This window comes from Sinohyriopsis cumingii, chromosome 1, assembly GCF_028554795.1.
Source record: "Sinohyriopsis cumingii isolate HCF-2022 chromosome 1, ASM2855479v2, whole genome shotgun sequence".
NCBI classification, from domain to species: Eukaryota; Metazoa; Mollusca; class Bivalvia; order Unionida; family Unionidae; genus Sinohyriopsis; species Sinohyriopsis cumingii.
This window is the reverse complement of record NC_142961.1, coordinates 157588434-157612005: the sequence shown is the minus strand read 5'-3', so window position 1 is coordinate 157612005 and position 23572 is coordinate 157588434. Positions and strand designations below refer to the sequence as shown.

General features: G+C 36.3%; 1 protein-coding gene across 2 annotated transcripts in view; it reads left to right on the top strand.

The window, feature by feature from the left end:
* LOC149808215 (uncharacterized) overlaps window positions 1–23572 on the top strand; it is a 91415-nt gene that overhangs the window by 35618 nt on the left and 32225 nt on the right. For both annotated transcript variants that reach the window (XM_089974973.1, XM_089974966.1), the window contains exons 16-22: window positions 357–504; window positions 2534–2791; window positions 4977–5246; window positions 10033–10276; window positions 11170–11392; window positions 15863–21049; window positions 21784–22119. In XM_089974973.1, the coding sequence (XP_089831099.1) occupies window positions 357–504; window positions 2534–2791; window positions 4977–5246; window positions 10033–10276; window positions 11170–11392; window positions 15863–21049; window positions 21784–22119 (6666 nt within the window). The remainder of the gene's footprint in view (window positions 1–356; window positions 505–2533; window positions 2792–4976; window positions 5247–10032; window positions 10277–11169; window positions 11393–15862; window positions 21050–21783; window positions 22120–23572) is intronic.

Here is a 23572-nt window from a genome sequence, read left to right as displayed (position 1 = left end):
TAATGCTGTATCATTTAGGATACAATTTATCACTAATGCTGTATCATTTAGGATATAATTTATTGACAATGCTGTATCATTTAGGATACAATTTGTCACTAATGCTGTATCATTTAGGATACAATTTATCACTAATGCTGTATCATTTAGGATGCAATTTATCACGAATGCTGTATCATTTAGGATACAATTTATCACTAATGCTGTATCATTTAGGATATAATTTATCACTGATGCTGTATCATTTAGGACACAATTTATTACTAATGCTGGTACAGTCAGATAAAACTGTTGTAGCCAGGGAATTATATTTTTGTCTCCTACGTGTTCATCTGCAGGAATTTATTTATTTTTAGACACCAAGTCAGACAATCATCAGGTTCATGGCTAATACTCCAAGCTCTGTTGTGGACCGAGCTCTTGGGCTGGACATAGTGGTTGACCATGCTCAGAAAACCCTGGATGCTAGTCTTGCCACCCCATGGAAGAGAGCCGACTTTTCAGGTGAAAAGCTTAAATCTTTTACTGCCTTCAAACCACTCTTTTTCTTGTTTAATTTGGAAATTTGAAAGATTTAATATTATAGAATTTATAATAATATTATGTAACCCACAGTATCATTTCATATGAATTAATTGTAGATGTTGAAAGTATCTTGAATTTGCATGTTTGAGTGTTTAAAATACACTATCTAGATTTTGCATGATGTTTTCCATCTGGAATTTTATTGTTCATGCAGCTTAAATGATCATTAGATTCTGATGTCATCGACTTGTTGCAGGCTTAACTCCCTTTTTCAGCACATGATAGGCTATACATGGTGGCCAGTATAACTGGTGGTGGAAAAACCTGGGAAAACCCCAGGAAGAACCACCAATCCATGGGAAGCTATTGGCAAGCTTTTTTACCATACCCACATTGGCCATGCCTACTACTAGAGCCCAGGACAGGGGTGAGATTGCAGTGTTTGGTAAAGTCAAGCTATTTAGAACACTCAGCCACCGAGGGCCCTAACATCACTTGTTACCCAAGTACATTGTAGAGGTATAAATTCGGAGTGAAAATAGGGGTAAAATGACCTCTGTGGTTGTGATCTCTGTGGCTTGCTTAGTAATGAGGAAGAAAAATGCTTATATAATCTTAATAATTGTATTGAAAGTCCTGTGAGGGAAAATGACAGGGTAAATGAAAAGGGCTTATACAAACCTAATAATCACATTGAGAGCATTGTTGTGAAAGAAATTTAAATGGTAAATGAAAAGGATACAAAATCTTTGGAAATCATGATTTATGACCTGCTGCAATATGGACAAACAAACAATCTGTTGTAGAAACCTATGTGGTCCCATTAATTGTGTTATACTGATAGTTTCAATCCCATGTGGTCTCATTAATTGTGTTATACTGATAGTTTCAATCCCATGTGGTCTCATTAATTGTGTTATACTGATAGCTTCAATCCCATGTGGTCTCATTAATTGTGTTATACTGATAGTTTCAGTCCCATGTGGTCTCATTAATTGTGTTATACTGATAGCTTCAATCCCATGTGGTCTCATTAATTGTGTTATACTGATAGCTTCAATCCCATGTGGTCTCATTAATTGTGTTATACTGATAGTTTCAATCCCATGTGGTCTCATTAACTGTGTTATACTGATAGTTTCAATCCCATGTGGTCTCATTAATTGTGTTGTACTGGTCAAGAGGAGTCAAAATTTGATGAATTTTTCAAATATTCTTTTGGCTTCTGCTCTGTCAATGATTAGTGATTACTTTTGGCTTCTGCTCTGTCAATGATTAGTGATTACTTTTGGCTTCTGCTCTGTCAACGATTAGTGATTACTTTTGGCTTCTGCTCTGTCAATGATTAGTGATTACTTATGGAAAGGTATTCAGCTAAGATTGTTACAAGGCAATACACCAAGTTGTACATTTTTATGTGACAACAGATTTCATACAGGAAAAATGTCAATTTTTAGAGAAAGGTAATACTCCAACATTTAACAATCTTTCACCAATTCTATTCTTAAAACAAATATTGCTATTTATATACTGATGTTTTAAGTTTCAAAAGACAAGTTGATGTATTCTCATTATGAAATGATAACAAATGATATTTTGTTGAAAGTGGGCAGTGATAAGAATTTTAACTTACAGGGAAAAGGGTTAAAAATGCTTTTATTCGGCAATGTTTGTTTGAATTTACATTTCCGTCATTCACAGTGGTATATTGTTTATTATGTGGTCATAATTCCTATGAATGATTGTGAAACTAAGTAAAAAAAATTGAAATGTGAAATGTTTTTTAAATTTAGTTTAGACTTTTTCAAGGCACTATATATTCAGATTGGACGATGCTGCCTAATGAACCTTTAGAACAAATTTCTGGTATAGATAATTCAATAGGACTATATCAGTCATAATTGTTTCCATGCAGTCTACATGTGTATAATTGTTACTGATTTAGTTTAGGTTTGTTAAGTAAACACACATTTACATTATCTTATGAATTACATTTTTTCATAATCAGGAAGCTTCCAAAATACCCAGGATTTGAAGGCATTGACAGGAAAGCTGACTTTGGATCGAATAAAAGAGTATGTAATGGATCATCAGTTGAAGATAAGCCGTAAAAATGACCGCCTCACATTTTCTCCAACATCAATAATTAAGATTCCAGACTGGAAAGACCTCAGTTTGACGGGAAACATCGATTACCTGAAAATGAAGAATTTTACAGCTGATCTTTCTCTGCAAGGAGCTTTCAAAGATCCTGTCCTATTGACAAGTGAGTGTAAAAGAAAATGTTATATTTAGAAAAAGCAAAACTAGGAGAGAAAGGAACATAAGTATATGTAGCATTCCTACCTCTCTCCAGTCTTGATATTATATGCTTTTCTCAGCATTGCTAATTCCTGTTTGCTTTTTATAGATAACTTGGATATTTGTCTGGGTGTGCCTGTCCTTCCTTCTGTCTATCATTCTGATTATCCATCCCACTTGTTTATTATCATTAACACCCATAATGCTGGATTTCAAACAAATTTAGTATGCTGCTTGATGTTGAGACCATGTCTGAGATCAATTGTTAGCATTCTATTTTATTGCTGAGACCTTGTCTGAGATCAGTTGTTAGCATTCTATTTTATTGCTGAGACCTTGTCTGAGATCAGTTGTTAGCATTCTATTTTATTGCTGAGACCTTGTCTGAGATCAGTTGTTAGCATTCTATTTTAATGTTGAGGCCTTGTCTGAGATCAGTTGTTAGCATTCTATTTTGTTGCTGAGACCTTGTCTGAGATCAATTGTTAGCATTCTATATTAATGTTGAGACCTTGTCTGAGATCAGTTTTTAGCATTCTATTTTATTGTTGAGACATTGTCTGAGTTCAGTTGTTAGCATTCTATTTTATTGTTGAGACCTTGTCTAAGATCAATTATTAGCATTCTATTTTATTGTTGAGACATTGTCTGAGATCAATTATTAGCATTCTATTTTAATGTTTATCAGTTATAGCCACTACCTGTCAGACCGTTTTGTTTTCTTTTATTACTGGATTCGAAACAAATTCAACTTCCACCTTGATATTGATGAAATGTTAACTGTGTTTAATTGTCAGCATTTTACTTCATCGTTTAGCAGAGTTATAGCCCTTGATTGTCAGACCCACCAACTTTCCTTTCCCCACAGTAAATTCTTTTATTAATTTTGCATTTTAAACTAAATTTAGTATGTTTGAAATTGATGTGATCTCGGTACAGTTTGATGATCTGCCTGTTGCATCCTTGTTAACAGAGTTATGGTGCCTGATTGGCAGATCCACCCATTTCTGTACATAATTCCCTATATACTTTAATTACTATTGGATTTCATATAATTTTATAGACAGCGTGATATTGATTAAGCTCTGACTGAATTAATTAATTAATTAATATATGGTAACTTAAATATAATTTAATTATCAACTTTCTATGTCATGTAGTATTATTGCCGCTGAAATGTTGACCCACATTTGTTATGGACTGACTATTGATGAGACCTCACTTAATTCAGTTGTCAGTGTTCTACGTTATTTATAATCGCTTTCTTTACAAATATACCTTAACTCATTTGTACTCTGTCACCATTGTCACCAAGCTCATTCCACTACACTCTACTTTAACTTAAATAAGGGACCTAAGTTCTTGGGGTTTTTAATTTATTTTTCATCAACCATAAGATCAATGCTGACACCGTTTCACAGAATGCTTCCTGGTATTAAGACCTTGTAAGCATATTTAATGATATTAATAAACAATGCAATATGGCTGCTGATAGAAATGATTGATAAATTCCATCCTTTTCCAACTGGCAATATAACAAAGGTTTTGTTTACATGCATTTCTATGTAAGTACTTTTATAGTAATCAGCCCTTACCACTTAGCACATACACACGCACACACACAATCATAGACATACACAGAAGCATATTTTGATGGTTTTAGCCACTTTTGGTAAATTTATGTGGAAATCCCAATGAAAAAAATTGATGACTTAGTTTTGAAAAATTGAACTTGGATCACCCTGGCATTCCAGGCTTCTTCAGATCTCTATAGATGGTACAATATGGTCCTTATCACTGAAAATACCCAGATTACTAGGTCACTGTGACTGATGTTTATCTGCTTTAGGACTTGGTATATATTTCTTTACATGCCAGTCAAAGTTTGGACTTGGTATATATTTCTTTACATGCCAGTCAAAGTTTGGACTTGGTATATATTTCTTTACATGCCAGTCAAAGTTTGTTTACCTCCCAAAAAGGCAGGAAAGCAATGAATTCGTTTATTTGACTATATTATTATATGCAAAACAGACTTTTGAAAATGTCATGAGGAAATTTTAATTTGCCCTGGAAATGTTACATGCTGGTTTGGTAGGGAAGCATTTCCTTTGGAAAAAGACAGCTGCATTTTTGTTTGATGATTTCAGCATCTGTGTTGAACACAGACATCTGGGTGGGTGCAAAGGGAGAGTTTACCCATGAAGGCGACCAGGTGTACAAGCTTGAAGCTTTGGTGAAGAAAGATGCTCAACAACGGAAGAAGAGAAACAGGGAGGCCTTTGAACCAACACTGTTCCTCAGCACTCCCAGAAGTGCCCTTATTAATATTACAGGAAGTTTAGAATACATCGATGACAAACTAATCCATCTGAGTGGAAGAATTGAGGAGATTGTGAAGAGACCAGTCACTATTAATGGTGAGAACCCACTAAAAGCTTAGCTCACTGGTTTTATATTATTTCTTTTTTGTTCATTTTATATTGTTCGCTATTTTCTTTTTCCTAAGCTGTTCCATATATTAACACTTGGGCAAAAATGATGTTTCATTAGAACTTCTAAATGTTGAAGCACTGTGGACTGAAAGTTTTTTTAGTTTTGCTATGACCTTAAGGTTTCCAGTTTGTTGTTGTGAGAATGTGTTACAATGGGTTTATGTGAGTAATTCAGGTGATGAGAATGTGTTACAATGGGTTTATGTGAGTCATTCAGGTGATGAGAATGTGTTACAATGGGTTTATGTGAGTCATTCAGGTGTTGAGAATGTGTTACAATGGGTTTATGTGAGTCATTCAGGTGATGAGAATGTGTTACAATGGGTTTATGTGAGTCATTTCAGGTGATGAGAATGTGTTACAATGGGTTTATGTGAGTCATTTCAGGTGATGAGAATGTGTTACAATGGGTTTATGTGAGTCATTCAGGTGATGAGAATGTGTTACAATGGGTTTATGTGAGTCATTCAGGTGATGAGAATGTGTTACAGTGGGTTTATTTGAGTCATTCAGGTGATGAGAATGTGTTGCAATGGGTTTATGTGAGTCATTCAGGTGATGAGAATGTGTTACAATGGGTTTATGTGAGTCATTCAGGTGATGAGAATGTGTTACAATGGGTTTATGTGAGTCATTTCAGGTGATGAGAATGTGTTACAATGGGTTTATGTGAGTCATTCAGGTGACGAGAATGTGTTACAATGGGTTTATGTGAGTCATTCAGGTGATGAGAATGTGTTACAGTGGGTTTATTTGAGTCATTCAGGTGATGAGAATGTGTTACAATGGGTTTATGTGAGTCATTCAGGTGATGAGAAAGTGTTACAATGGGTTTATGTGAGTCATTCAGGTGATGAGAATGTGTTACAATGGGTTTATGTGAGTCATTCAGGTGATGAGAATGTGTTACAGTGGGTTTATTTGAGTCATTCAGGTGATGAGAATGTGTTACAATGGGTTTATGTGAGTCATTCAGGTGATGAGAATGTGTTACAATGGGTTTATGTGAGTCATTCAGGTGATGAGAATGTGTTACAATGGGTTTTTGTGAGTCATTCAGGTGATGAGAATGTGTTACAATGGGTTTATGTGAGTCATTCAGGTGATGAGAATGTGTTACAATGGGTTTATGTGAGTCATTCAGGTGATGAGTGACAGATGTCTAAATCATGATGTTACATTAGCTGCTAATATGTGGTGTCAAACTTTGGACAGGTGATTAAAATTTTGGATTGGACCTTTTGGACAGGTGATTAAAATTTTGGATTGGACCTTGCCAAACTATTGATTGATATCTATCATGTTTAACAGGTCTTAGTGTGTTATAATTAACAAACCATATATTGAACTTCATGTGGACTAAATGCCTGGCACAAATAGAGAATAAGGCAATGAATAGTTTGCAAATCAACAAATATATACATACATGTAGAAATAAAATAAAAAACATTGTTTATTAAATTTTTAATTTAAGCCTTTAAGATCATCAAAATCCAAAATATTTCATTCCCATAGTCTTTACCTTTATAAAGAAGTTATAATATTTCTTTTTCCTTTGACTCTTATGCTGGCAAAATACTTGTTCTTCTGTTATATATGAGTTTGTTGATACTGGCTCTTTCAACAAAAAAAAGGCCTAGGTTTTGTTTTTGAAGTCACTTGGTCAGATACACCAGGCATGCAGATGGAAAATGTGCAGTATTTATGTCAGTCTTCATTTTTATGATCTTGCATTAAAAAAACCCATCAGTGTGCAGTGTTGTACCTTGAATGAGCTCAAAACAAATTCCCCACCCATAACTGCCGGTGTACCGTTAAATTTAACAAATCCCTGTATCATGATCATTTTGGGGATAGAGAGGTACATAACCACTGACAGTTTGATCAAGGTACAACACTAGGGATTCAAGCACATATCATTAACAAAGTGATATGCAGCAGGCCCCTTTGGTATAGTATAGGCCTCTTGAATGTTTCTGTTTCTTGTGTGAGTGTGTTTTCAGAACAAGTAGGCTCCAAGCCTTTTTGATGCTCAACAGGCTTCAGGTCTTCTTGTTGCTCCTCAGACTCAAGGCCTTCTTGTTATCTAGTTACTTTTACATTTTATTTGCTGAACTAAAAATGTAGTAATTGCATTGGATGGAAATTAGATGCATATTGGAACCAGTGCCAGTGTTTTCTCCAGGATACAAGACTCACAGCTAAATTTGAAATGCCCCCAACCCTGCAAAGGAGCAAGTGTATGAAAATTGCAGTCTGTTTTGTCATGAGCCCAATGAAACCTGTTTTCTTCATTAACGTTAAGATAGCTGAATCTTATCATGTAAATGCTTGAATTTTAGATCAACCCCCATTAACAAGCACTTACTAAGTAATTTGTTGCAATTATGCAATAAGATGCTTTCAAAGATTATTGATTCCTTTAAAGCATTTCACCTGTGGCATATGGCAAGGTTGAATGGAGGCAGACATGCATCTTTTGGTATTTGATGGTAATGTCAAATACATTCAACTTAGTGCCATTTTCATTGATGGCAGTGTCAAATACATTCAACTTAGTGCCATTGTCATTGATGGTTGTTGTTGTTGCTGTTGTAGGGTTTAATGCCATTTTTCAGTACACGATAGGCTATACATGGCGGCCAGTATTAATGGTAGAGGAAGAACCCGGGAAAACCCCGGAAAGAACCACCAACCCATGAGAAGTTACTGGCAAGCTTTCTCACATACCCACATTAGCCAAATCCGAGATGAACCCATGCAGACAGGTGAGATGGCAGTGATCGGTAATGGATAGCGCTTTTGACCACTATGCCACTCAGGGCCCCGTCATTGATGGTAATGTCTAATACTCTTAACTTTGTACCAATATCATTTATGGTAATGTCAAATGCACTTAACTTCATGCCATTGTCATTTTTGGTAATGTCTGATACATTCAACTTAGTGCCATTGTCATTGATGGTAATGTCAAATACATTCAACTTTGCACCATTGTCATTGATGGCAATGTCAGATACATTCAGCTTAGTGCCATTGTCATTGATGTTAATGTCGAATCAATTCAACTTGGTGCCATTTTCATTGATGGCAATTTCAAATACATTCAACTTTGTGCCAATGTCATTGATGGTAATGTCTGATAAATTCAACTTAGTGCCATTGTCATTGATGGTAATGTCTGATACATTCAATTTAGTGCCATTGTCATTGATGGTAATGTCTGATAAATTCAATTTAGTGCCATTGTCATTGATGGTAATGTCTGATACATTCAGCTTACTGCCATTGTCATAGATGGTAATGTCTGATACATTCAACTTAGTGCCATTGTCATTGATGGTAATGTCTGATACATTCAACTTAGTGCCATTGTCATTGATGGTAATGTCTGATACATTCAACATAGTGCCATTGTCATTGATGGTAATGTCTGACACATTCAGCTTAGTGCCATTGTCATTGATGGTAATGTCTGATACATTCAACTTAGTGCCATTGTCATGGATAGTAATGTCAAATACATTCAACTTAGTGCCTTTGTCATTGATGGTAATGTCAGATACATTCAACTTAGTGCCATTGTCATTGATGGTAATGTCTGATACATTCAGCTTAGTGCATTAGTCATTGATGGTAATGTCTGATAGATTCAACTTAGTGCTGTTGTCATTGATGGTAATGTCTGATACATTCAACTTAGTGCCATTGTCATGGATGGTAATGTCAAATACATTCAACTTAGTGCCTTTGTCATTGATGGTAATGTCAAATACATTCAACTTAGTGCCATTGTCATTGATGGTAATGTCAAATACATTCAACTTAGTGCCATTGTCATTGATGGTAATGTCAAATACATTCAACTTAGTGCCTTTGTCATTGATGGTAATGTCAAATACATTCAACTTAGTGCCATTGTCATTGATGGTAATGTCAAATACATTCAACTTAGTGCCATTGTCATTGATGGTAATGTCTGATACATTCAGCTTAGTTCCATAGTCATTGATGGTAATGTCTGATACATTCAACTTAGTGCTGTTGTCATTGATGGTAATGTCAAATACATTCAACTTAGTGCCATTGTCATTGATGGTAATGTCTGATACATTCAACTTAGTGCCATTGTCATGACTCATGATCATAGTGTGCTAGTAATCAAGATAAACATGTAAATTCATTGTAAATTATTTATCACACATATGCTTGTAGAAACATACTGTAAGGGGCCTATTCATAGATGCTGTACTCATATAATATATACATATATGTATGTATGTGATGGGCTCATTGGCACATCAGCACAATCCTAGCTCTGTAGTGGTGTGTATAGTTACTCCAAAGAGGCATTTGGAACAAAGCAGAAGGCAAAAATATGGAAAATACTTAAAATAGAATGTAACATTTTTGATAAACGCTGAAGTCTGATATATCGTTCAAGATGTTCTTTGCTGAAGTATCCTCATGGGATGCATTCTAAAGCAAAACTTTGTGCCTCCATTAGTTACCTCTGTGATACATAGGAGGGTGCATCAGGTACCTGGTGGCACTTCCCCAACCACCCAAAATAATGAAGGAATGAATGCAGTCACCTAACAATCTGATTGGATGAAAGTTTGATCTGAATCTAACCAATCAGATACTTTTACTCTGTACTAGGATGACACTATGTTTATACTTAAGATTTCCATACATTTTTTACCTCCAGCTGACATGACTAAAGTATATTATTCCAAGAAAAATCGTACAAAGTATGATGGCAAAGCAAACATCCAAGGCAACAATTTCATGATCAAGGCAAACTACATCGTAGACAAGACAGGCGATAAGGTTATCTTCACCAAGTTACGCACGGACTACAATTTTGGAAAGGCAGCAAAAGACACAATCACAGCCAATTGTAAGATTACCAATCGAAGCACTAAGAACATGGACAATTTCAAGAAAATAACGTAAGTACTAATTTACTAATTTTGTATAAATGTATACCATCTTTTCTTTGTTTGCTGTAAAGTTTAGACCTGGTGATCACAATATCAATATCCATGCATTAACTCAGCTTAGGACCAACCATGCATATTACACTTAGAGTATCAGTATCCATGCATTAACTCTGATGTAGGACCAAGTTTAGATATTGCTCTCACAAATCAACTTCCATACATTAGCTCTTAATGTAGGACCAAATTTAGACATTTGTATTCACAAATCGGCTTTCATGCATAACTGATGTAGGACCAAGTTTAGACATTGTACTCACAATATCAGTGTCAATGCATTACCTCTGCATTCTTTTAACATTGACAGATTTGCACCTTAGCTAATGTTTTGAATTTTACTGCATTTGTGTTCAGGCTTTCTTTCCAAAGAATATTGATTATGATGGTTAAATCTTTCATATGATAACATGAATCAGTTTTCTGAATGATTACATTTTTTTTCCTTGTTTTCTTGCTGTTTCAGTAAATCACAAATGATGTATATAATCTTTCTCATGTGTCTACTTGTTTTTGTATTTTCAGTTCATTTAGATCAATCTGCAGTGTGTTCTTTTTTATTTTCAGTTCATTTAGGTCAGTTTGCAATGCAGGTTGTTATTTTCTTATTTTCATTTTAGTTAGATCAGTTTGCTATGTGGGTTGTTTTTTTAATTTTTACTTCTAGTTCTTTTAGATCAATTACCTATGCAGGTTTTTTGTTGTATTTTTTTATTTTAGTTCATTTAGATATTTTTCTATACATTTTTTTTTCTTCAGTTCATTTTAGATCAAATTCCTGTGCGTATTTTAAAAATATTTTTTGTTATTTAGATCAGTTTCCTATGAGGGTTGTTTTTTATTTTTAGTTCCTTTAGATCAATTCGCTATGCAGAGTACAATACAGACATCACAGCAAGTTACAGTCACAACCAAAAGTCTACAGTGACAGAACTTCTGATCGACTATGGGAAGAATCTGAAAGACAAGTACAACAAAAATAAAATTGAATTCAACACCATCACCAGACACAAAATCACCAATGAAGATGTTGATGTCAATACGACCATGACACTTACATTCCCAGCTCAGGTAGGTAGATTCCAGATTTCTGCAGTTTTGTAGCAAATGGCATTGGGCTGTTAAAGAAGTAAATGGGGAGGGAGGATGTCAGAATGTTGGAAGATACTTTTTAAAAGTTCCACCACCCATGCATTTTTATTTGACTAGCAACATAAAACACTCAAAACAGTATTGATTACTGGCCACCATTACTCGCATTTCATTTAATGAAAAGCCTTCTTACCTCCCCCTTCCCAGCACTGTAAGATCAGGGCTATTCCACAATAGCATTGTGGTTGTAGGGGTGAAAGGCACGTTTAATTGTGGGTATTTATCTGTATGGCTTACATTGGTGCAAGTAATTACCAAAATCACCAAAGGCAAGCAAAATTTTCAGACAGCAATTCATTTAATTTAAGACAATAAATTGGGCAATTAAAGCATTTTGAGGCCTGGCCTATCATCAGCTGGTTATGCAACTGCCAGTGCAACATATTCTCAGCTTTGTATCAGTGATCAAAGAAAATTGATTTTTGAAGAAAAGAATTAGATTTAAAGGACATACTATAGTATGATCAGACATTTATTAAACTAAAATGTTGAAACTACATTGAAGCCTCTCAAAAAACAAATTTCATCATCTTTTGGGATTCCCTTTCCACTCTAATAACCTGCTAATACCCCAGATCTTATCGAAACATGATTTACTGAGACAAACTGGAGAACGTGCTTTGCTTTGCTGGATGCCTAAACACGTATGTATAAAGGATAATGGTAATCTTGATAGCTCAGCCGAATCTATCATAAATGGAATGTTCCATATTTTGACTATATTATAAAAATAAGCATTGCAGGGATGAGATGGTATGCAAGACACATATTCCTGACTCATTTATAATTTCTGAAGGGTGAACCTCCAGCAGAATGTGTGTGAGTGTCCACTGACAGTGGAGTACATTTTTGTGTAGTGTATTGACGTCAGCCTTGAGAAACACTGTACTCTGCAATTGTCCACTGACAGTGGAGTACATTTTTGTGTAGTGTATTGACGTCAGCCTTGTGAAACACTGTACTGTGCAATTGTCCATTGACAGTGGATCACAGTCCTAGAGGGCGTGTTGACTTCAGTATTGTGAAACAGTGTTCCCTGGCAGTGTCCATTGACAGTGGAACACATTCTTGTAAATTGTGGTAACTAAAACCTTGTGAAACAGTGTAATGTACCAGTGTCCATTGCCAGTGTCTATTGCCAGTGTACTGTACCATTATTTATTGCCAGTGTACTGTGCCAGTGTCTATTGCCAGTGTACTGTACCAGTATTTATTGCCAGTGTACTGTACCAGTATTTATTACCAGTGTGCTGTACCAGTATTTATTGCCAGTGTACTGTGACAGTGTCCATTGCCAGTGTACTGTACCAGTGTCCATTGCCATGAAGCACATTCTTGTAGGGTCTGTTGACTTTAACCTTGTCAAAAAACAAACATTTTTTTGTGTGTGAACTAAATTAAATAGCTTTTTGATGATATATCAACAGAGAAAATATTCGACTTTGTGAGTAAATGCAGTTTATGTTGTGGAGCTTCATGCTATCATTTAAGGATCTTATATTTTGTACTTGGTCTTTTATTTACATTTTACAAAACTGTAACATCTTAATCTTCGCTCTTGCAGTATCTGATGTTTCTGTTTGTTTGGAAACTCTAATTAAAAGCTTTTTTTATGCATTTCTTTATACAGTGTGACCCGCCATAATGCGCCCCACGATAACTTGAATTCGGATATAACACGGTCATGGCTCCCGAAATTTCGTATATTCAGTTGCATATGAAAAAATATTTTTTGTTCAAAGTACGTGAAATAGTGTATAAAAAATATATTATCTTTTTAGAGAAGGGAGCACATATGAATTCAAATATAAACACAATCGTGGCATGGTTCCTGAAATTTTAAATACATGTACGTATATTTTTCTCATACTGGGAATTTTTTTATTTTAAGTACGAGAAATAGTGTGTAAAACATTTATTATCATTTTGTGGAAGAGTTCGCATACAAATTTTGATATAATGCAGTCGTGGCGTAGCTTCTGAAATTTAGCAATTTCACCAGGTTCTTGAAGTTTTATGCCAAAATAAATAATATCGGAAATGTTACTTATTACTGATGCAAGAGTAAAGCCAGTAAGTTGTCTTTGTGATTGTCTTCAATTAATTCTATATACAATCATTGCTCAGACAATAGCCAACATGTGTTTCTTTAACTGCATGCACAACCAAGCAGCAGACAATGCCGTGGTTGATAAAAGATTCTTACAATTTAATAAACATCAAAAAACGAAAGCCGCCAACATGTTTGTTGGGCTTGGCGGTGTTATTAGATGCAATCAGTTGACCAGTAAATAATGTCCACTTTATTAGCTGGAAATTGAAAGGGTATAATTTTGTACATGCATTCAGCTTAAAATTTATAAAAATGACCTCGTGACCATTGCAGGTCTACTGTACTTAGTTCTCTGGTTTTACATGTGTATGGTGTTTGTTTATGAACTCGTTATTAATTTCCTATTTTTTATAAAAATAGTTTACCGTTATGGAAAGCAAGTTCACAAACACAAGTTGTTATCTACACTTTGTGCAATAATTAGTATAGTAGTTTTCACACTTTTCTTTCGATATTCACAAAAGTTATATGCATGCTGAAAGCATGTGTTTGTTAATTATTTTTGCTGTAGTTGTTCAAATGAATAGGCATACAAACATTAACTATTGGAAATTTGCAATGAATAAATGTGCATGGAAATGCATATGAGAAAATTTTAGCAGTATGAAATTTGTACAGGCACTGTTCGTAGACCCTGGAACCTAATGAACCATACATGTGCTTCGTCTTTCTTAACCTAATTTTGCCGTTAATTTTACCCATTGAATTCAGACACATAATGATCTGTGACAAAATTATTAAATAGTTTAAATATGTATGCAGTTTTTGCAATGGAATTACATATCATGGATTAATTGCAAGCACTGACGGTATGATATTAGACGGCAAGTAAATGGTATTAATACTCTGTTCATGCTATATATTAGACGTTGAATTCAGACACGATGATCTGGGACAAAATTATTGAATATTGTAAATTTGTGTGCAATTTTTCAATGGAATTATGTGCATTATGGATGAAATGTATGCCATGATGGCACGATAGTAAATGGTGTTGATACTCTATTCATCATACACATTAGACACAAATACATGTATAAGTGCCAATGAGTTGTTCTCTGAAAAACGTAAAATACTGTAAAATCCTGCATTAACACAACCCCGATATTAATGCAGACCAATTTGTTGGACCCCAATTATCACATTATAGCTGGTTTCCACTGTGTCAACATTTTTTAGAAGTTTGCTTTTAATTAGCACCCTATAGCTCTTATTGTGCTGACTTGATGTTACACACAAATACATACATATATGTACATATTATCGTTTTCATTGTTCCATTGTAAATGTTAGCAGCCTGTAAACTGACAGTTTTATTTTTAAAACAAGGAAAACAAAAAGACAAAATGAACAAGTGTTTTGAAGGGCTTGTATTTTAGTTTTATATTTAAATCAGACTAAGAACACATTTTCCTTCTCATATCTTCTTGTCAAAACAGTTGTAAAGAATTCTGATATAATAATTACTGTATTAAGCTCCAGTATTTTTTCAACATATTTTTAAAGTAAAAACAAAAAACACTAATTACAGAAAAATGTTTTTGATTCTTTGGAATGTCAGATAAAGAAATCTTCTGATATTCAATGCTCACTATATATAATTGGTGACAGTTTTTTTTCTCTCAACAAATAAACGTGTCTTGCATTCACACATCATGTTACTCATACTTGTTCTTCAACAGGCATGTGTCTATTTCTACGCATACAATGACCAGTTAACTTCAAAAACTAGGGGCCCCGAGTGGCCGAGTGGTCTAAAGCGCTCACCGTTCCGGATCACTGCCATCTCACCTCTGTCTGCGTATGTTCGAGTCCAAGGCTCGGCTAGCGTGGGTACGTGGGAGAGCCTGCCAGTAGCTTCTCGTGGGTCGGTGGTTCTTTCCTGGGTTTTCCAGGGTTCTTCCTCCACCAGTTATACTGGCCGCCATATATGGCCTATCTTGTGCTGAAAATGGCGTTAAACCCCAGAACAACAACATCAAAAACTAATGTAAAGTGAATAGAAATGAGATGCATTATGATTTTATACCTTCGTATGGGAAACCACTTAACTTGGGAGATACATTTTTGATGGCAGAATGATTGATCTTTCAAGACTGGTTTTTCTACAGTGAATAGTGGGGCATAATTACAAGGTATTTACAATTGCAGTATTTATAAAATTTAAATGCCTTCAAAGAAATGGGTAAAAATCACTTTGGTTAAATTATTGTGTTGACAAATAAATACAAATTATACTGCTACTTAATATCATTTGAATTTTAATTTCTTTTCAGGATATTGATGTGAAATTCAGTGCAGCAGTTGACAAGACTCCTTCAAGTTTGGCATCTGGGATGAACCTTGTGTATAAACCTGGAAAGACAGTAGAGGGTAGTTTTACTCTTCACAACAAATCCAAAGCACTGTCTGCCTATGCCACTAAACTCCTCCTTAAAACACCGGACCTGGATGTGGACTTGTCAGGAAATATTGAACAAGAGTCTTTAGACAAATATTCTAGCAACATTGAATTTGAATACCAACGGGGACCAAGACAGCGAATTCAGACTATGATCAAGATGATTCGTGGCCAGACCTATGAGGTAGCACTAGATTATGAGGCACCTAATGAACCCAAAGTTCATGCAGGTGGCATGGTGTCATGGGAGAACAGGACTTTCAGCGCCAATGGAAAAGTTCAGAGAGGATCCAAAGTTTACAGCATAGACACCTCTGGTTCAAGGCCAACAGACAGATCAGCTAAGTATTTATTGAGTGTTAATACACCTTGGCGTCATGTTATTACAATGCTGGAGGGAGGAATTGAATCTTCACTGAGGCGAGTAATGTTTGATGTAAAATGGGATGCAGATAAGGACCTAGACCAGAGAGTTCTGTTTAATGTCTCAACCAACTTGAAAAGCTTCAGCAACTTTGAGATTTCAACAAACTTTCACTATCCATCACAGACTGTAGGCATGAATTTGAAACACTCGTCGGGTGACAGGTACATCACTCATGTTGACCTGTCATGGAGTCCAGACAAAATCATTGATGCTAACATGATCTTTAGGAATGAAAGAAAGTCTGGAGACTACCATAGGGTGGAATATGAATTCATGATTAAAAGTCCTTTTGAAAACTTTGAAAACATTGGATGTGACATTTCTTATGTAAGGGACTCCACACAATACAAGTCTAAGGCTAGCGTTACATGGGCAGAGATGAAGAAGATTTTGATATCTGCTGGAGCCAAAAGACCAGTAAGTTTCACTTCTTTGGATGTCACTGGCAGCATTGAGACACCTTATGATGATTATAAAAGTATGACAATGAGGTTTCAGCACAGGTTCCTTGATGATTTAGACTCAAATCTTGTAGTTCAGTGGGGACGGAACAGACTTTCAGCACAGGCTACTGGACTATATGCAGGTACTCAAACTGGTCGAACAATAACTGGGAAATTGGATGTACGGACACCTTTCACAGGAGTTAGGACACTTCTCTTGACCTTTGATCACAATGATAACATGGAAACCTTCACCACCAATATGGTATTCAACAAAGAATCTGCCACTTACAAGGTGTCAGTGGAGGTTAAAGAGGCTTCTAGTGATATTAAACACTTGAGTCACTCTGGTAAGATGCGTATCGTGATTCCAAATGATGATATCAAAACTGTCTGGGAAATCAGAACAACACCTAGCTCCATCAACACAATGGTTGACATTGTGCCGTCTCGAAACAACAGATTCAAGCTTCAGTTTGGTTCCAACATGGAAATGGAAGCCATGAACACAAAGATAACATCTGGGTTCGAGTTGTTGATTCCAACAGAACAGCTTAAAGAGCTTAAGGTGGACTTTTTACATGAATATAGAGGCGATTATGGCCGAGTCATGCTATCTGTAATTAAGGATAAGGCAAATATAGTCCTCTATGATCAGGACTATCAGCAAGCATCCGGATCTTTCAACTTCAACTATAAGATATCTAGTATGTATACGGAAGATTTCATCGTCAAGTTTACATCCAGTTATGCAGCTATGCCTTACATTGGAGAATTGAAAGTAACATGGGCTCCCTATCAAGTCATAACAGTCAACACCAATTTATTTTACAACGAATTTGGAACTTTTGATGTAGCTGTACGGATGACGACCCCATTCCAGATGGTCTCTGATATTTCTGCCAAGTCAAACCGCAAAAGAGTTGGCTCAGACTGGGTGGTACAAAATGAGGTTGCGTATGGTCCAGGACAAAAAGTTACATTTGAAACCACATATCGGTTTGACTATGTGAAACTTTTGATTTTATCTCTACAAACACCCTTCCCACAGTTCCAGAGATTGCAATATGAATTCAAGCTTGAGGGAACTCCAGAAAACTTTAAAGGAGACACATCATTTTACCTGATTCCCTATGTTCAGAAGATTACAGCTTCTGCAAGTTGGATGAAGATGTATGGCAATTTGGATGGAAGTTTCAAACTTACTACTCCCTTCCCTAGCTATCCTTACATGCAGGCAAGTGCCAAGAGCAACATGCTAGGTTTGTCCAGGGTATCTTCCTTTAATTTAGAATACCTTCCCACCCAAGTAATCCATGTAGAAAGCAACTACAGGTTTACATCCATTGATAATCTCCAGGGCACCATCATCATCAAAAGTCCATTTACTGAAAACAAGCCTGTCACCTCCACCTTCAGCCATGTTGGCAGTCTTGCTAAGTTCCATACCAATGCAAAGATAACCTGTGACTGCATTGTAAGACCTGTGTATGTTGATGCAGATTTTGACAGCAATGATTTAGTATCAGCCACCTTTGAGATGTCTAGTCCTTTCCGTGGATATGAAAAAACAAACTTCAAACTCATTCATAATGGAAAAACTTGGTCTGATTTTAGAACTGAAGTAAAGTATGAAACAAATAACAAAACGATAAATATTGAGAGCATGTTTAAACTGACTGACAAGTATGAAGGAAAACTGCTAATGCTTACTCCTTTCCCTATTGTAAGTCAAGTGGGTCTTGTCTTCAATCATGCAGGACAGTTCCCTAACATGCAGTCTCATGCAGAACTCATTTATAATGATGATCGTTCCTATGCAGACTTGGCTATGACACACTCCAAGCAGTCCACATCAGGTACCTTTACATTGGCAACTCCTTTCACAGAACTGAACCATATGGGAATTACTCTCAGCCGTACTGGCACCTTCCCCAATATTCAGACCAGTGGTGAGATCTCTTATAATGATGACAAATTCAACTCAAGTCTCAGTGTTGAGCATACCCGTACAAAATCATTGGGCAGTTTTTCACTAATTACGCCATACCAGGTGCTAAACAACTTCAGACTGGTAATGGGTAATCAAGGCAGTTTCCCCAACATTCGCAGTCATGGAGAGGTGGTCTATAATCAGTATCAGTTTAACTCCGATTTTACTTTTAGTCAGTCTAAAGATGCAACATCAGGCCTTATCTCCATCAAAACGCCATTTTCTAACATCCGTAAGGCAGAGGCCAAATTTAGACACTCAGGGGAATTCCCTAATATTCACAGCAGTGGAGAGGTTGTGTATGATGACAATAGAATTGAGTCTCATGTGGATCTTCGACACTCAGAGGCTAGAACTTCTGTGTTGTTGTCGATGACAACTCCGTTTGAAGGATTTGAAGATATGAGAGCTTCAGCCAGCTTGACAGGAGTTCCATCTAGCTTCCAAGCTGAAGGAGAGATTACATATGCACCAGCCATGAAAATACGAGGCACATTGAATCACCAGTTCATGCCTGATTCGATCACAACTGGGGCAGTTCTGAGCATCCCCTATTTCAATGACGACTTTGTCTTTGATTATACACAGACTGGTAACTGGCCTGAATTTACACAAAAAGTAATAGCAACTTTGGGTAAAGCCTATAGATATGAAAAGTCAACTAAAGTCAGTTACATGAATACCAAACTGTTAGTTGATGTACGCCAAATCACAACTTACAGTGGAGAGACAACAAAGGTTGCAGGAATTTTTGAGTACGAGCAGTCAGAGAGCCTTTTGGCATCAAAGGTCATGGCAGAATACAACGAGCACAAAATTAATTTAGAGTATCTATTACGGTGTATGCTGCAACAACAGCGATTGGTGGAATTGGAATCTAGTGCAGTTATTGACATGCCATTTGGAAATATTGGTTACAATAAGGCACAATTTAGCCTGAACCTGGATGGTAAGTTTGACCTGACCTCATCTTTGACCTCATCCAGGATTGACCCAGTGTCCTTCACCCTGTACCATATGTACACAGAAGGTGAAGCCATCAAGGAGAATCTTGCCATTCAGTATGCAGAAGGAAAATCTATCACATATTCATTAGTGGCCAACAAGATGGGTGCAAACTTGAGGGTGACATCACCTTTTGATTATAGAGCTGCTAACTTTGAGGCTGTCATAACGCATCGTGGTAATCTCAAAGACTCGGAGCAGGTTGTCACTTTTACCATGCTGCAGATGTCACCAGTCAGACTACAGACAGGGTTCAAATACAATTCACACTATGATATGGAAGGTTCCTTGAAGTTCACAAGTGGCTTTAACAAATTTGAAAATATACAAACTTTAATACAGAGCAGAAAGATAGGTTCCAGCTACATGCCCCACTTAGAAGTTAGCTGGGCTAGAAACAAGAAAATAACAGCTGATTGTATGTTTGATCTGTCCAGTGATACCACCAGAACAGACATCAAATCGAGCCTGAATATTGTAACACCATTTGATGTCCTGCGCAGTATGGAGATCCAAATGACTAGCAACCATTTGGTAAATTCAGAAAGAATCTGGCAAACACTCATGGCTCAGCACAATGGGAAGGTGTATCTTGATATGGAGACAGAGATGACTGCGATGGACAAGTACACAGGACTTGTTACTTTCCGTCAACCTCGGTCGATGGAGTTTAGATTCAGTGGAAGAAACCAAGGACAGAGTGCAGAGGCTGACCTGAACTTGAATTGGAATAAAGATGATGACAAGAGCAATTTTGGACTGTCTTTTGGACTGGCTGACAAAGGAGATGCCTCAGCATCTGAGAAAAACTTCCATCTAAAGGCCATACACCCAGAGAGAACTATCACCCTAAAGACCAATTTTCAAAATAATAGAACAGGTTTGATTAGCACTGGTAGCCTGTCATGGGATGCAAATCAAAACCAGATGGTCTCCTATAACCTCCAGGCCATGGACAGAAGTGTACGAGGCACAAAGCTTAAGGTTGTTGGCCTGCGACTGAGTGTCCCAACCCGCACCATCGACATGACTGGAACCTTTACTGAAAAGTTGTCAGAGAAGATTGTGGATGCCACACTTAAATGGGATGCTGACAGGGATGCTGACAAACAAGTTGGAGTCAAAGTCACACTTGCTCCAGAAACTAAGAGGAAGATGGCCAAGATTGACCTCACATTGCCATCCATTTCCAAGGTAAATTTAACAGACAGACACACACACACACACACACACACACATGGCCAAAATCAGACACACAGTTGAAAACATAATGCAAGTCCAATCAAATGGATGCAAAATTTGCTGAAAAGTTATGCTATGAGTGAAAGACAGCCTCTCTGGTGGCTTAGTGGTTAGAGCATCCACCTTGGATACAGGTCATGAGTTTGAACCCCAGATGAGTCATACCAATGACTTATAAAGATGGCACTAGAGCTGCCTTGAAAGGCACTCAGCGTAAAGAGGTTAGTGTTAGGACTGGTCAGCCTGGTGTCAGGATAATATGACTGGGTGATACATTATGCTATATGTCTGCAGCCTGATGCTTCAGTGCTAGACATCACTATGAACTGTCACACTGCAGACATCGTAGTGCTATGTTAAAAATCCATATCACTCATACACACACATGAGTGATAAAAGTAATAAGAAAATAATAAGAATAGTTATATTTCAAGATAGCTTGGCATGATTAAATATACTTTGCTAAATTTGGAAGTAGATTATATTGTAGATTAAGAACATAATATTTTCTGTGTAAACCAAATTTACATTTTATTTTATGTTTTGCAATCATATCCTAATGTACGAAATCCTATTGTCTGAGCTTTTGTCAGGGTCTTGCAATTAGAAATACACTTTTGTAGACCTCAGTTATTGTGTAAAAAACAAATCATATTTAAAGGTTTATTCTTTTTTTTGTTTTAAAGAAAATCTCAGTGAAATCAGAGCTGGCCTTGAGTAATGGACAATCTGTCTTTGATGGCCTGACAGAGCTAAGCTATTCCACTGACCCAGAGAAGACCCTGAGGTTGGTTTACAGGCTTGAGGATACTTCAGCAGATGGCACCACCAATCACACATTGAACTTTGTATTGTCTCATCCACACACAAACACCAACATTAAGCTCACTTCAGCTTTTGGTAGTTCATTTGGAAGATGCACAGGCAGTGTACAAATGATATATCTTACTGATCGTAAAGAAGAGAAGAATTTAGCTCTCAACTGCGAGTACAACAAACTGAAGAGAGACCTTCAACTTCAGGTAAACTAATTTGCAAATCTCAAAGTGGGATATGTTTAAAAAGTCAGTGTATTCACTTGAGTGGTTGAGTATCATTTATGTAGTACTCATTTGAATGGTTGAGTATCATTTATGTAGTACTCATTTGAATGGTTGAGTATCATTTATGTAGTACTCATTTGAATGGTTGAGTATCATTTATGTAGTACTCATTTGAATGGTTGAGTATCATTTATGTAGTACTCATTTGAACGGTTTAGTATCTTTTATGTAGTACTCATTTGAACGGTTGAGTATCATTTATGTACTACTCATTTGAATGGTTGAGTATCATTTATACAGTACTCACTTGAATGGTTGAGTATCATTTAATAAGGCATTGCACAGTGCAGTAACACTTTTGATGGGCAAGATTATATGTATTCAGGGTTGCAGCTTGAGCATGGTTTCACAGGTTTCCCAGATTTGCTTGGTCTTTGTCCCCTAACCTTGGCTTCTGTGCATCTCCTGGGTATATATTTTTTTCAAAAGAAAATTATCTGCCTATTCTTTTTAATGGACAAATGTCCAAGTCTGTTTTGGCTACAGCAATGACCAGAGCCACTGAAGGTGATACAGAATATATATTATTATGTATATTTGATTTAACTATATCTGATTTAATATATATTTATTTCAGTTTAATTGTTTGTCAGTTTTACATGTTTTATTTTTCATTACATGCTACTGGAATGTAAGTGTATTCTCTAGAGATGACACTTTTTTCGGAAAATAGTTTGACATTGACTGTTTGTTTTATAAACACCAGGTGTTGATCTAAATCCTGACTCTGTTTCAAAATTGTTAACAACCACATAAACAAGTTCTGTTTTATTTTAAAATGATTGGTTGTTGTCGAGGTCATGATGGGACTTCATGCTTAAGATGTAAACAAATTTTTACTGGGGGTGCCAAGTGGCTGAGTGGTCTAAAGCACTCTCTGTTATGGATCACTGCCATCTCACCTCTGTCTGCATGGGTTTGAGTCTAGGATTCGGCCAATGTGGGTATGTGAGAAAGATTGCCAGTAGCTTCATGTGGGTCGGTGGTTTTTCCCAGGGTTTTCCCGGGTTCTTCCTCCACCATTAATACTGGCCACCATGCATAGCCTATCATGTGCTGAAAAATGGCATTAAACCCCACAACAACAAATTTTTATTTTTTTATTTCTTAGAGAAAAATGATTGGTTTTTGTCAGGGTCACACTGGGTAGACGTAAATTTTAACAAGTACTAATTTCTATAAACTTCAAAAACATGATCACGTGACCCCCTTGTTTACGTTTAGAAGACATATAACCTATGTTTTAGAGAATTATTCTCAGTTGAAGCTGGGCTATTAAGCTGGAAGTTGTATATATGTTGAGCTGTTTGGAGTTATTTTAAATTACTTGGATTCAAAGGAATTAATTCTGTTATTTTTCTGGAAGATACCT